At 35.9% G+C, this 16,476-nt stretch overlaps 2 protein-coding genes across 26 annotated transcripts in view; both read left to right on the forward strand.

Moving 5' to 3' along the window:
- The window catches only part of LOC131432977 (protein Wnt-2), a 74,609-nt gene extending 66,948 nt beyond the window's left edge, over window positions 1–7,661 (forward strand). For all 3 annotated transcript variants that reach the window (XM_058599665.1, XM_058599666.1, XM_058599664.1), the window contains 2 exons: window positions 6,924–7,123; window positions 7,179–7,661. In XM_058599665.1, the coding sequence (XP_058455648.1) occupies window positions 6,924–7,123; window positions 7,179–7,482 (504 nt within the window). In that variant the 3' untranslated portion in view covers window positions 7,483–7,661. The remainder of the gene's footprint in view (window positions 1–6,923; window positions 7,124–7,178) is intronic.
- A 99-nt stretch (window positions 7,662–7,760) lies between these two features.
- The window catches only part of LOC131432971 (trichohyalin), an 82,000-nt gene continuing 73,284 nt past the window's right edge, over window positions 7,761–16,476 (forward strand). For 16 of the 23 annotated variants that reach the window (XM_058599636.1, XM_058599643.1, XM_058599646.1 and 13 more), the window contains exon 1: window positions 7,761–8,376. The gene's annotated coding sequence lies outside the window, so the exon portion shown is untranslated. Of the gene's footprint in view, window positions 8,377–8,412; window positions 8,494–16,476 lie in introns of all 23 variants that reach the window. The other 7 variants (XM_058599637.1, XM_058599638.1, XM_058599635.1 and 4 more) reach the window with 4 other exon arrangements.

Raw genomic sequence — 16,476 nt, forward strand, 5'->3', positions numbered from 1 at the left:
TTTGTTGCGAGTAAATAGCGATAAACTGCTTTCTGAATCATCGACTCGTTTCTGTTTTTGTTCCATCAAAAGCAATCGCGGCACCCACTTGGAAAAAACCATTTTCATGCTCAATTTTTCATGAAGGATAGTAAATACACTTCCATATGATATCTGTGTCATCTCAGCAATCTCACGGAGCTTCACTTTACGATCTTTCATTATAATTTTTGTCATTTCACTCACATTTTCCGGTGTAACGGCTTCCACAGGTCTACCCGAGCGTTCCGCGTCATTTGTGTCGGTACGACCACGTTTAAACTCGGTGAACCACTGACAAATCGTTGCTTTTGATGGACAAGAGTCCGGATAACATTTTTCAATCCATTGTTTCGCTTGCACGGTGTTTTTACCCATTAAAAACAATGTTTTATCAAAACACGAAACTCGGTTTTTTCCATTTTTTAAACAAACTACAAAACGACTTTACTCCAACCTCGATAACTCAGCTGTTTCTGGTCGGATTTATTGATCCATGTGTTATAAGACCTCTAAATTTAACCTGCGTTTATGCAATTCGTTCAAGCCATCGCTGAGAAAAGTGAGTTAGATCAAAGCAAAGTCTTGGCATTACATTCCTTCCGTGGAATTTGGCCTTTCTGTTTCAACAGACTTCGCAGCCGATTCTTAGCGTACAGAAGCTTTGCATGGCTAGTACTATGGATCCTACTCACACTAAGAATCCTTCCAGGTCGGGGCTCGAACATACGACAGTTGGCTTGTAAGACCAGCGTCCTATGCATTGAACCGCCAACCCGGGACAAGTTAGATACTTTTATTGAATATATAATCACTATTTCTGGTGCTTCGAGAATCGGTAAACTGGAACCAGGATAGACGAAATCGATTTGTTTAATGTTCTACTGATAATGCCTACCAATTGGAGTTGTATCGAAGCCAGATTAAAAATAGATTAACGTTTTTCGCCGCTTTAAGTGACGGTATCAAATTTTTAACACATTTTACTCTATCATTCAGAAACCGGAGGCCAGATCCTGATGAAATTTGGGAGTTTTGTTTGGGACTTTGTGACGTTTCCTTTGAATCTAAGTTGGTTAAAGTCGGTCAAGCCATCTAGAGAAAAGTGAGTAAGTAATCTGAAACAGGAATTTTTTCACTAATCACCCTGTAATTTCGGAACAGGAAGTCGGATCAAAATAAAATTCAGTAGCTTTGTATGGGCCAATTATACCTTTCATTTGAATCTAAGTTTGTTAGAATCGGTTCAGCCGTCTCCGAGAAAAGTTAGTGCACTTATTATCATCTTTTGCACCCTGTAATTCCGAAACCAGATGTCCGAGAAAAGTGAGTGCAAAAAAGTGTTACATTCATACATACACACACATATACACATACAGACATACAGACATTCTGCGTACCCAACGAACTGAGTCGAATGGTCATACACTCGACCCTCCAATATATGCATAACTATAAATAGAAGCGAAATTATAGCTAACGTTTCAGTCGTGTAGCATGCTAGAGGTAGATTGTTGCTAGACAGCAAAACAAAAAGTGCCATAAAACGATTTGAAGCTTTAATTTGTATACTCTGATCTTGTGTCATGCAAGCTTGGATGAAATTCCATGTTATGTTGTTTCGCCTGAGATATTGACAACTACCCCAGGGTAAATTCTGAGTGCTTAAGATTAATTTATGATTTATATAAGATGAACTCGATTATCAATGAAAAAAGTTTATCGCTTCAACCGAAAGCGCAGAATGGGAGATAAACTTAACGCTTTAAAAATAACTGCTTGCATACAAAACTTGAACACAAGCTTGGCGAAGAGAAACTTAAATATCGAAATCCGTATCGCGAGTATGTACAAAGATATAATTGCATACATTGGGATATTAATGTAATTTCTTCGGATATAAAACAAATACAAATCAAGACAAACAATGTTCGGTGTTGATTCCTAATCAAAATCAATCTAAGCATACTCACGTGCAATTGCGGATTCAAAAGTGTGACGATCATTAGATCATTAGAAATTTTGGTTTCCTTGTTCCACATCAATGGCTCTAACAACCTCATGGGGCTGATCCTTGAAGTTTTTAAAAAATTTTAAGACCTTTTAATTCCTTTTAAGTTTGTGAAATTCGGTAAGAAAATTTTCGAGAAAATTGATTGCACATTTTTTCATAAATTTGCACATATTTCTTTGTAATTCCGGAACCGGAAGTCGGATCCAAATGAATTTCAGGAAAATTGTATGAGGCCATAAGACCTTACATTTAAATATAAGTTTGTGAAAATCGGTCTCGCCATCTCTGAGAAACGTGTGTGCCTATTTTTTTCCTCTTTTTGGTGCATATCACCCTGTAATTCCGGAACCGGAAGTCGGATCCAAATGAAACTCAAATACACACAAGAACTACTTGGAATATTGTCCTTAGATACTACATTGTGGCACAGCAAGAACTACAACGGCTAATATCTATTTTTGGTTTGCTGCTCATATTTTTGAAGCAACATATTGCTTACTTGTCTATTTATAACTGCTCCACGTATATTCATAGTAGTCCATGAACTTCAATTAGAACAGTCTAACAGTTCGGCTGAAAAGTTCGTATCGTTTAATAGAAACACACATTTTTTTGCCAAAATTCGTTTTTATTATTCAACATAATTGCCATCAGAGGCGATACAGCGATTATAGCGATCTTCCAACTTTTCGATACCATTTTTGTAGTACGATTTGTCCTTTGCCTCAAAATAGGCCTCAGTTTCAGCGATTACCTCTTCATTGCTTCTAAATTTTTTACCAGCGAGCATTCTCTTGAGGTCTGAGAACAGGAAAAAGTCACTGGGGGCCAAATCTGGAGAATACGGTGGATGAAGGAGCAATTCGAAGCCCAATTCGTTCAATTTCAGCATGGTTTTCATCGACTTGTGACACGGTGCATTGTCTTGATCAGTGCGGTAAAATTTCATTTTCAATGGAATAAAATAAGATGAAAATGAAATTTATGGCCGCTGACAGTCAGCATATCTCTACTAATTCATTTGACTTTTGCTGCCATTTTCAAGTGAAGCTCCCGGAATTCATCGTCAGTTGAATAATCGTATCTAGTCATTTGAAGTTTTGCTTGCTCAGTTTCGAGTGCCAAGTAGTCTACCTACTTCAATGCCTTCGCTCTTGGTAGTAAGCAAATTCGAACGAATAGAATTATAGATGAAGTAAAGTATTAAAAATGAAAACTAATGGAGGAAACAATTAATTTATGTGTATTCTGTGATTGATATTTCATCTATCTGGTTTGTCTTTCATCTATTTTCTTGAACCAATTCGAATGTTTACATGAACCTCATTTGAAGGCCGCTCTCATACTATTGAAAGAGATATTTTGTCATTTCAAGAGATCAACTGACGGTGGTTAAACTGAGCCTCGATTGAAGAGAAACGAGTGATGAATTGAATGCTGCCCGTTCGGGCCGTCAGCAAACATTGTGTGTGTCAGAGATTGAAGTTTACTGCATTAGAGAGATTGTCAATGTGTTCCACATTCAGTTTCAATTGAATTGAATGAAGTTTTACAGCACTGGTCTTGATGAAACAAAACTTTTTTCTTCTGAGGCCGTTTTTTTTTCAAATTTCGTCCTTCAAACGCTCTAATAACGCTATATAATAGTCACTGTTGATGGTTTTTCCCTTTTCAAGGTAGTCGATGAAAATTATACCATGCGAATCCCAAAATACAGACGCCATAACCTTACCGGCCGATTGTTGAGTCTTTCCACGCTTTGGGTTCGGTTCATCGCGTGCAGTCCACTCAGCTGACTGTCGATCGGACTCCGGAGTGAAGTGATGGAGTCATGTTTCGTCCATTGTTATATATAGACGAAAAAGATCGGTTTTATTTCGATATAACAGCTCCAAACACTGCTCAGAATCATCAATTGTTGTTGTTTTTGATCGATTGTGAGCTCACGCGGCACCCATTTTGCACAAAGCTTTCTCATATCCAAATATTCGTGAATAATATGTCAAACACGTTCCTTTGATATCTTTAGGGTGTCAGCTATCTCGATCAACTTCACTTTACGGTCATTGAAAATCATTTTGTGGATTTTTTTCACGTTTTCATCGGTAACAGCCTCTTTTGGACGTCCACTGCGTTCATCGTCTTCGGTGCTCATATGACCAGTACGAAATTTTGCAAACCACTTACGAATTGTTGCTTTCACGGTGCAGAGTCTGGATAACACTCATCAAGCCATTTTTTGGTATCGGCGGCACTTTTTTTTCATCAAAAAGTAGTGTTTCATCAACACACGAAATATCTTTTTTTTCCATTTTTTTCACAATAACAAAAGTAGCTTCACTCCAAATGCAATATCTCACAAACTAATAATCAGACAGCTGTCAAATTTATACACGTATCTTTTGAAGGTTGGTACTAACTGAAAATGGTATGGATTTTATTCTAGTGGCGCCCTCTCATAGAAACGATACGAACTTTTCAGTCGATCTGTTACATGTTTCTCACGAGCAATCAGTTGCTTATGTATGATTTTTCTATACTGCTCATTGCAATGGAGCTAAATATTGCTTGCTTGTCTATTCTGATCTGTTTTAGGAATATTTTCAGTCAACCAAGGACTTCAGTGAGTCGCGAGTATGGAGCGTGAAGATAAAGTTTTTAATGCACTTTATTATTCTGGTAGATCTTACGGTTTGAACAGCATGCAGTTTTTGGATGGCGTAGTTCATTCACAATAAGCCAACTAATTGCATGTGGTATCACGAGTATGGGCTGAAGGCACGCACCAAGAGAGGGAGCCTGAAGAGCCCTGGCCCCTCCAGAAATCAAAACTAAATAAAATGGAAGTTAAATCCGGGGCAAAATAAACGACAATTATAAAAAGACCGGAAAGAGAAAGTGTGCGAGCTCGTCATAGTTGGGCAGGATTCAACAGACGAGAAAGTCATCCTGCCGCTGGATCCCGCTGGATTACGAACGCAAGTGCACTTCAAGTACATGTATGGCTGGATAAATTATGACACGCCAGAGAACAAAATGATCAATCGACAATGGACTGAAGAGTGCCTGGAATCAAAGACATCATATTAACAAGATAACCAGCTCTTACATTTCCCATAGAAACCACTGTCAACATTCTTTTTTGTGAGCATGGCGCCCTCAGGAGCGTCCGCATCGATTCTCGTACATAGAAGTAGGGGAGAGAAATGTCAAATTCGTTCGTCAAAATAGCAGCACTGCGCACCCATACAATTGATATGATGTGTTGAATGTGATGCCGTGCGATGGCGTTGCTGAATTGAAGATTGATTACGCTCCAAACTGACAGGGTCTGCTGGAAGGGAGGCTCTGTGGGTTGGAAAGATGCCGGTTTTCTGAAATTGTCAAAGCATACTTTAGAAGGACTACCTCAATGCCAGTATACATGAAGCACATGAGCATCACTACCATGGTTAAAATCAACGGTTTAGGGTTCCGTTTACCGAAATCTGTATAGCCACAGTAAGTTTGTATGACCATCAACTGATATGACCTACAAATATAGAAGATGTTTTCCGTTCTCCATGAATCGAACATGTGCGACTGAAATGGCATGACAGTAAACATTTAGTTCTGTAATACTATAACCTTCTCTTGGTCTCAGTCACAAATTTAAATATTTAAATATATAATAAAGATAGTTCCTTTGGAAAATATTAAAGTGTATGTTAAAAAGGCCGTCTGTTAAAAGGCGCAAAACGTGTCTGGTAAAAGGCGCACCGAAAATTAGGTACGCCTTTTAACAGAAAGTAATCTTTAGTAACATTTTTTTTATCTGAGGGCCCCTCCCGAAACAAAATCGTGGGTACGGGTCTGGATAAGGACAAAAAGTTAATTAACGCAGTTCCTTGTCGTGGTAAATCTGGGAGCCTGAGCTCCAGATAGTTTTTGGGTGACCCAGAGCACCTACAATAAACCTCTAAACTGTAACTGGAATCACAAGTACATACCGTGATCAATAAGTTCATTATTGCAGTATGTTATGCTGGTATCTTGATCTTGGTTACGCTAGTAGATCTTAAAGCCTATACTCCAAGTAGTTTTTGGACGAATAAGCACTATCTCATAACTCATCGCAATTATTCAATTAATTGAATGTTATACCACGAGTATGGACGACAAAAAAGAAACTCACTAATGTCATCGGTTTCGTTGGTAGACCTCAAGGCCTATATTCCAAAGAGGTTTTGAATGGACAAACACCTCCACAGACATTACCACAGTATGATTTCTTATTTGCAGATTCTTGGATGCCTCCGATCTTAAAACTTGATTCTGCGAAACCAAACAACTCCGTAATGTACATTTAAGAAAATTCAATTCACTGAAGCATATTGTATTATTTTGTATACGTATAAAAAAAATTCCTTCATCATCCTAAAGCTTTTTTACGCGATCATCGCGTAAATTAAAAAGAAAATCGAACTATTTCAAATAAAACGCCTAAAAAACTTTTGCTTACTTATATACTTGGTCTTATCAATACCCAAATGAGGAACAAATTGAAAACACTAAATGAATGAAACAATTGTAATCAGGCAGAGGTAGGAATCGACCTTAAAATCTTCTTAAATTGGAGGGAATACACTCAAGAAATCAACCTAGCAACAACGAAAATTAGCATAAATTCTAAGCTCGACGTACGATAGCGTAAATGATCGTTGCTGTTTAGTTGTAGTGTAGTAGCTCGCATCATACATACTAACTATTCAATGAATTGAAACGAAGTTAAAGATTCCATAACTTCATGTTTTATGATAAATCCGCATATTTCTCCATCTACCGTAAAATCTTTCATTCATCTTTGGTTTGGCAGTGTAGTTGTAATCACTCATTTTATTTCCACTTTTAGATTGTCAAATTGTTGCTGCGGACGGAATGCAAGTGCCACGGTGTGAGCGGCTCATGCGCAATGAAAACCTGCTGGAAAAGTCTACCTTCGTTTCAAACGATAGGGGACGTCATGATAAAGAAGTATCGCAAAGCGAAAATGGTTCAGGCGATTCCTATGGTAGGAAATGATGCAGACCAGTTACAGCTGGTTCTGAAAAGGTTTCCTTGCATGTCATACGATAAGTATTCATTTGTCAGTTAAAATTTTTTTTAGAAGAGGTAAACTGCAACACACAAGTGTCAACAGTCAAAAACCAAAGAGAATGGAATTGGTTTACTTGCAACCGTCACCAAACTATTGTGAACGAGACATTGTTTCCGGTATCCTGGGAACCAGCGGGCGCCAATGCAACCGTACATCATCCTCACTAGACAAATGTGACCTGCTCTGCTGTGGACGAGGCTATAATACGCACCAGATTATTCGAAGTTGGCAGTGTAACTGTAAATTCAAATGGTGTTGCACGGTTAATTGTGACATTTGCACCGAACATATCGAGGAGTACACTTGTAAATAGTGCGAGAAATTCATTCAAATCTCAATTTTTGAGGAAACGATTGTAAATATCCATCGTCACCTGTAGTTTCAACTTGAACGAAAATCAGTATTATTTAAAAAATTTTGTTATTTTTTCTAACACATATATCTTACAAAACTACAAAAATGTTTTCTCTATCGATGACAAAAACCCGCTACCTGGGTATCCTGAAGCAAGTATTATCGTCGAACTAACAGAAAAGCTCTCCAGCCATGGTAGCGCGACACGGGGATCTTGCGCGATGAACGAAGAGCTTTTCATTGATTCTTTTTATCATCGTAGCGAAGAGTAGATGTGAAAATTTCGAGTGGTGCGATAATTCGGTCGAAATTCAGTAAAAATAGCCATTATTTGGCTGAAACCTGTGAAGTGAAGATGAAGAGCACGCCTTGGCCGGGATTAGATGGCCCATTTGCAGCTAGAGTTCGATTTCGTTGAAATAATCGATGGTGAAAATTTCGGGGAGTGTAAAAGTGGCCTCTACCAGGCTGAAAAATTCCAACCGTGTGAATCGTAGTGTAAAAAATATACCACCAGGCAACCTGCTTGCAAAGCGAATCAGAATGCGAAGAAAAAAGTGATAGTAAAGTATTTATCGTACTGAGAAAAAGTTTGGTGCGATTTTACATGCGGAATTGGCCACTTTTTTCTTTTTGTACATCCTGTAGCAAAGCATTTTTGGTGAGCAAAGTGCACAATCGTGGGCTGGGGAAGGCTGACCTGGTGGCAGAGGCCAAGGTAACGGAAAAAGAACAATTGATTAAACCCACACTCTTCGTGGCTATGCGGAACGATTGCTGTGAAAACTTTCGATGTGTAAATCTTTAAAAAAAATGCTCAATTATCAGTAAATGTACATAGATTCAATCAATGGTAATTGTGATACTTTTTAAATTCTTGGAAGAACAGTTTAGATTTTCAGCACGAATAGTTCAAGTATCGTACTACAGAAATAACACGGTTACATATACCCCATCAAATATTTATCAAGTATGTCGCTGGAAAATTTCCTCCCTATACGATCCAAGAAAAAGCTACATTTAGCTAGTAGTAGCTACCAATACATGCATGTTTTCATACAATCGGAATCACAGAAATGACATCAACGGAGCTACCAATTTCCCGTGCTACCAATCGGAAGATTATATGAATTGACACACACAGTGAATGGAAAAAAATATCCTAGTGTGTGTGTTTTATTTGGTTGTCCTCAATGAAAATTGAGTAAAGTGTAATTTAACATCTGCAGGTTATCAATAAGATATTGCTTTTTCTTGATGTGACACAAGAAATCAGTTGGCATGGATGTACATTCAACAATGCTTCTAGGCCAATCGAATACTGCACAATAGTGCGGACGATTATAATTTTATGATGTACATGTAAATATTTTTTTTTAATTAACATGGTTATTGAACTATTTTTAATGTTTCGAAACATTCTCCAACTTCTGCAGTATTCTAACAACGAAACGCATAAGAAAGTGTTTTGACTGTACCAAACTCATAATTAATAACAGAAGTTAAATCAAAATTAGTAACATGACGAGATTGAGTCAATAATGCATTAATAGCAGAAGTTAAAATTAAATTAGTAATATGACGAGATTGAATCAATAATGTATTTCCCAGATATTCACCAGTATGTGAAAGTCTGGGCAAAATAAACAATTCGAATGTGAACAATACAATACAATAAAATAATTCAGAGAAGAAAGGCAATATGCTGGAATATTTGTATTATTTGGCTCATATTTTATTTATTTAACTTGTATAGTTGCAGAATTTTGAATACGCAAGCTAGCATTAATATGGAAGCTGTTTTTACAGTATTACATGGCAAAGCATATTGTTTACAATATTGCTTAATTGTTGGATTACAATTTTGCTTAGCCGTTGGATTGTTTAATCGTTAGAACTAAAGTAATTTTCTAATTTTTCATACCTATGACTGTGGAACAATGGCAATGGAAGACCATGAACCAATGAAAACAAATGCAATTGCACTCGTTGCTCCTTTCACTTTTGCCTTAATAACGAAGTAAACGTCTAAATCCAAGTTATTCATAACTAAAAAATACAAATCACTGGATTTTATAAAAATGGCTGAAAATTAACCAGTCTTCTACAATGAATGGGAAAATTACATGCTTCAACATATGCAAATAATTCAGAACGTATGAATCATGTGTTGGATCAACTTCAAAATCACATCATATTGAACACACGAAAATATTGTGTGCTTACGTCGAAGACGTAAATTTACACGATTTCTTCTATTTGTGGAATTCCATTTACATAAAAAGTTGTTACGATTAACTTGTCTTATCCTTAGTAACTTTCGATTAGCATAATACGATATAAAAAAAAACCTATTTTTAATCCACCTACTGATGAGATAATTGGTTGTTCGTCCACAGATAAAAATAATTACATCTATTTTCATGCACATACTTGGAGCAGGAAATTGAATATAAAGTTACTCCTCAGTTCTATACTTTTCAATATACTTTAAAAGCAGAACTAAGCGCAAATAAAAATATGTTGTATAATTCATTGAAAAATCAAGGCATTCTAACTTACTATTTCATCGATGATGATTTTCAATCACATATTTGATTCAATTGATGGCTCTTTCAAAGTATTATTGAATTACATGTCGTGTAAATTTCATTTTTTTTTGTGCCTGTCATTGATACAGTCTCATTAAAACATGTTTTGCATTTTTTGTAAAGATAACTTCTGGCACTAGTTTGGGCTTGATTTTGATAGTTCACAAAGCATGCTCAGCATATGCATCACACAGAAAGGAAAAATGAAACTTACACGACCTGTAAACCGATAGTACTATGAAATAGACATAAGTTGAAACGAAAATCTGATTTAAAACCATGATTGATGTAAAATTACATTAGAATTCATTTAGTTTTTCATTGAACAAGACTGTATATTTACCAACCGCTTAGTTTCGTAATGTAACTTTTCATTCCATTGCCTGCTCTAAATATGTGCATGAAAATAAATGTAAATTCACAAATATTTTTATCTGTGCAGCAATAATACGTTGGAACGTGATCATAGGACAATCTCTGAAATAATTAAAATATGAATATGATAGAAAGAAAATGATTTATCGATTACGTACGGTTAAGTCTTCGATACTGTCAGTCATATGATCAATGAAATCGATCCATAACCCAATTTTAGTCTCGAACGAGCCTAAAATTATTGATGTCGGTTCACCCATATCTGAGAAAGTTAAGCGGTAATGAGATTGGTTGTTTATGTAACTGATATTATTATATTTCCGAAGTGACAGCCATTTGAACTTCAAACCTGTTCAATGAACAATAAACAATAGAAGCTTTCAAACGAGACTAACCTTATCGAAATCAGTTCAGTCATCTATGAAAAAATTGAGAAGAGAGAAAAAGCGCGTTTTGTTGGTTATGGCACTTATACCATTACATCCTCGGAACTCGAAGTGACAGCCATTTGGTCTTCAAACAACATGATCCACTACTCAATAGTGTCTCTCAAACGAGCCGAAGCTTATTAAAATCGGTTCTGCCAGCGGAGAAAAAAGAGTGTTTTTCTCATACATCACTAATACCATTACATTAGAATTATCTCCGGGATCGAAGCGATCAAAAATCCAATAACAGCTTTCAAACGAAAAAAATAAAATAAAAATGGGTTCAGCCATCACTAGGAAAATTGAGCGATAAAAAACAACGCGTTTTGTCGGGTCCGACACTTATATCTCCATTATATCTCCAGTGCCAGAAAGCATTTTGTCAAAATCGGCATATGAAGGAATAGTATGTTCTTTATACCATCTAGTTTAAATCCTTCGAAACTCACTTGTAGATCGAATGCATTTTTCAGAAACGTAGATCTACTGAAGAATAGTTTGAAATATTCACATATCAATGTAACAATTCCGAAATAACATACCTTAACGAACCTATCAACCTAATCATGTGATGTTCTTTTCTGTAGAGTAACGGAGGTATTTTGGCCATTGCAATATATTTTGACCTGGCGCTCATATTTCTGGTTGTAATCAAATTGAAGTACATACCTAATATGTTAAGGAATGGAATATTTTTCGGAAATCTTCTAATTTTTTGACAGAAATCATTTTTTGCTTTTTTCCGGGAATCATTTCAAAACTTCCAATTTTTCGGAAAAACCCAAAAACTTTTGCAAAAAGAATGGGTGCTTCAAATTTTTTACAGAATAATTGATATGTATGCAAAAGAATCCGAACAAAAATTCCTTTCAAATTTTCAAAAACATTTAACAAAAGGCAAAAGAAAATTACCATAAAACATAACATAGACTGCTTCTAGGAAAATAAGCTTCTTATTTGAATAAATTCAAAAACATCCTAAGTCGATAGAAAAAAAAAACATTTTTTTAGTAAATTTTATTTTAAAACCGCTGTATTCCGAGAACGTAGTACGTAAGCATTCAATAAAAATTCGATCGGTATATTTTTTAATTTAAGCGTACTTTCATGAAATTGACTCAAAATTTATTTACTTGACTTCAACCATGAGACGAACGTGAAAAATCTTGAATCTTGAATCTTGAATTTTGCTGTAATTCAAAAACTGAAGTAATTAAGTTGAATGCAGAAACAGGCATGAATATAGGTATGATTACCCTACATTCATATATTTCATTACACTTTTTCATCCTATTTATGTTTCTTGCAGTCCATCATTTGTATCATTTTCCTTAAGCTTTGGAAAAGCAAATTGCTTTGTTACTTTTATATCATACTTAGTTGAGCGCACCATCAGGTAATTTTCCAAATGACATGCCATAGCTCCTGGAGTTTTTAGCCTAGCTCAGGAAATGGAACTGCACCCTAGGCAAAAGACCAGTATTCGCTAGATTTGTTGAAGTGGAAAATGCGCTCCCGGTCTAGTCAGAACATCAAATGAATGGCAGAAGCACCCGAAGAGGCAAACAAAAAACGCGCCAATGATAACAAGAAAAGTGAGATTCAAGGCTCAAAATAGATATGTTGATATCGTCTCATTATGGTGTGGGATGCATAAGAGAGTTCCAAAAGTGTGGTATTTTCGCTCGCAATTAGGTTAGCAGCACAACTAGGTCGTTGAATGGGCTCTAACTATATGAAAACAGATATAAATGCCACAATCATGGTGATGCTTCTCCACCGTATTACAATAGTTTATTGATCATCCCAAAGAATTATCCAGCAACAGAACCCGTACCTATCGAACAAATGATTTCCGTATCCAAAATGAAAATGAAAACTAACTGAAGTATAAGTATTGTTACGCTTGCTTTCGGTAGTAGTGAGCAAATATTACACAAATTTTTTGATGCAACATTCGACGATGTAAAGAATATTTGGAAACAAACAAAATAAAAACATCGAATAGTTTGGATACACAAACCAAAATTAAAAGCCCTGCTATGGACATGATTATTACGAGGACCTATGTAGTGTTTAGTCACTTGCCAGAATATTTACATAAATTCAAATTATGGTATATCACCAATTGTGCTCATTAAATTTGGTCTTATGTGGATAGTTATGAGTAACACACCAGTTAAGAGCAATTACTCAGGATCATCTAGAAAATCATCAATGATTCTTCGATGCAATCTGCTCTAAAAACATGTATTGTTGGTTTATACACCTGTGACTCGAGTGTACTTCGATTACTTCACCGACAACAAATTTGAATTTTACAGGTGAAAATTGCACTCGTTTGCCAAGTGCCACTGTATGGGTTTATATGTATCAATTATTCATCAAGCAGATATGTGCTTCTGTGCCTCAGTCGAATAACTGGCGTGCTTTGTGATCTAATGTTTCTCGGCTCAAGCCACGCTGTTGGTATCGATCTTTTGTTTTTTATTTCATTCGATACCATGCCTTGTAATTTTCAAACCACACAACTTTATATGTTCTTGAATAAAAATTTACGTGAAATTCGTCGCTTCATTTATTTGCAGATGTAAAATCACAATATTTTTCCGAGCTGTGTTGGTAATCAACTAAACATCAATTCTTACTATCCGTTGTACCATTTGTTGCATGACTAATTAACAACGAATTGGATTCTTCATTCATTTGTTCCAGAGTTCCGTAAAGAATGTAAGGGTCTGCAGCTCCGAAAAGGGTCATTAGAAGAATAGGTTTGATCCACGGACATTCTAAAATGGTAATTAAGACGAAAATTAATTTTATTAAATCAGTATTGATTGAATATAAGGTAACCATACCCAAAAATATAACTTTTCCGCAACAACTCTTAGACACGAGTTTGTACTCGTAGATAGAATAGTCCAATTCTAATAACAATCTGAGACATTAGATTTCTCATTAGCACTAAAGCTGATAGTTTTGCCTATTGTCAGCTTGTTCGGGAAAGTATGTCGCAGTACGGTGAAATTCTTTCCATCGAAAGAGAAGTATGGCGGAAATTTTTCCCGGGTATCCGGAATGGCGTGCGAGTGGTACGTATGCAACTACGTAAAGCAATTCCATCCTACATCATTTGTGATCAAGACGGGACACATCCGTGTAAAACGCTGATTACGTATGAAAATCAACTGGTTACATGTCAGTTTTGTGAACAACCCGCACACTACGGCAAACCTTGCACTGAAACTACGAAAAGGACATCTTCAAACAAAAACAAGAACAACCGCTACACAACGGAAACTGGTGAATTCAGTGCTCCTATTTCAAAAAACGCTTTCACCATCAAACCAACTATCAACTGCAATCAATGTACAAAGCGCATCTACAGCAATCAACCCAAGACTGCGATCAACAATGAAAACAAGGAAATGGAAACCACTCAAAACTCCAATGATGTAGCAATGGATGATACGAGCCACGGACAAAGTGACCTCCAATCTTCTCTAGAAGGAAATATAAGTTCCTCTCCTCCTAGAAGAAGGGTGACAACGAGATCCAACAACAAAAAAATAATATTGTCTAACAAAAACATGAATCAATCGGTCGCGTAAAGCTTATATATATGCAAATTGGCCTGAATAAAAATTTTTATAAAAAAAAATTCAACAAACTTCACCCTGTAATTTCGGAAGTGGATGTAAGATCCGGATTAAATTCAGTAATTCAATATGGGACCACAAGGCCTTTCATTTGAACCTGAGTTTGGGAAAATCGGTCAAGCCATCACGGAGAAAAGTAAGTGAGGTCAATTTTGGAATATATTACCACTACTTTCGGTGCTTCCGAAATCGGAAATCGGGAGCCAGGATAGCCGAAATCAGTTTGATTGCTTGGCTACTGATAATGGCTACCAATTGAAGTAGTTTCGAGGCCAGCATAGACTTTTTTTCAGTTTTTTGTATCACCGCTTTATGTTACGGTATCAAATTTTTAAAACACCCTATGATTCCGGAACCGGAAGTGGAATCCGGATTAAATTTTGAAGTTTTGTATAGGACCTTCCAACTTAATAACTCAGAATGCATCCTTCTCTTTACCGAGTCTCGTCTCGTGTGAACAGTGTACCTTAATAATACTATAATTGAAGAAACTCTCTTTATCTGGGTTCCACTATGAAACGCTATGTCAATATTCTTTAATTTATTCTATACAAACAGAAAAGACAACAATTTGTTATCAGGGTTTGTTTAAAAAAAAGTCGTCTTCTCCATGGCACGATATTATCCGAAGTTGAACTTACACATTCACATTCACATGATATATCTTATTAGTCAGGAGGTTTTCCTCAAGTGCGTAAACATTAAATCAGTAATCACGATTCAGAATTAATTTGCTCAAGTGGCACGTTCTCCTACACGGAACCACCCGCGATCCCATTTCAACCAGAATATTAGTTGATTTTCTGAATTCGATTGGTTAAAATTTGGTACAACTAATCGATTGTTGCTTTAACTAAACTGTCATTTTTGTTTTTCGATTGGCAGAAACGAGGGTTGAAAAAAAAATGCTGTCAATTAGTGAGGACACATACCTTTCAATTTCAACAAATATTTTAGTTGAAATAACTGGTGTTGTTATTTAAACAAAATTGTGTTAGTTGAAAAATAAATCGGTTTTATTTGTTTTAGACATTGCGAATAGTTGAATCAACTCTAACAATGTTATTGATTTGCGAAAATAATCAAAATATACTTACTGATACACGTTATTTTCTATTTGAAATAAATTCGGAATGTTGAGATTCATGAAATAAATATCGTTGTTAAAATATAAACAGTATTTTATATTGACATGTATTATCATTAGGGATGGTAAAACCACCGATCACTGCTGATTTCAAGTGATCTTAACCAAGGAATAAATTATCATTACGAAATCAGAACTGATCTGATCTCTAAGTCATTTTGTTTTTTGTATGATCATGATCATGTCAAGTCGAGATCAGTAAAGATCTAAATTCTAAAAATATACTTCTGATTCGATCGGAAATGATTGATGTAGCAAAACGTTTTTAATCAGCAAAAGTGCCCGGAGGGGCGAGTAAATTAGCGAAATTATTAAATTTACCTAAAATGAGTATTGAAAGATGATGCCTTCAAACGGTTGAACTAAAGTTATGCACTGATAATTTTAGTCAATTTATATGAACTTGGGTGCATCAACTGCTGGGAATCGGAACTTTGCGACGGCAATTCAAACGCGCCATTCAATCGCAGCGCGTTCTGTGTGTTTGAAACCCTTCGCTCCTGTTACTTTTATAAATTAAATTCATGTCAAAAAGCGTTTTATTGCTAATGCATGAACATCATCATCGGTAACAAACAGCTGGAAGTAAAACAGTCTGCAGGAAGTAAATAATGATCGAATTTGAAGCATAAAATTTTTGCGCATACCTGAAAGATTACGAGATGATCATTCATTAACATTTTCTAATGTGTCACCAAATCTTTTTCATCTTAAACAAGGTTAACTTTATCACAACACCGCTGTTAGATAAAC

This window comes from Malaya genurostris, chromosome 2 (genome assembly GCF_030247185.1).
Source record: "Malaya genurostris strain Urasoe2022 chromosome 2, Malgen_1.1, whole genome shotgun sequence".
NCBI classification, from domain to species: domain Eukaryota; kingdom Metazoa; phylum Arthropoda; class Insecta; order Diptera; family Culicidae; genus Malaya; species Malaya genurostris.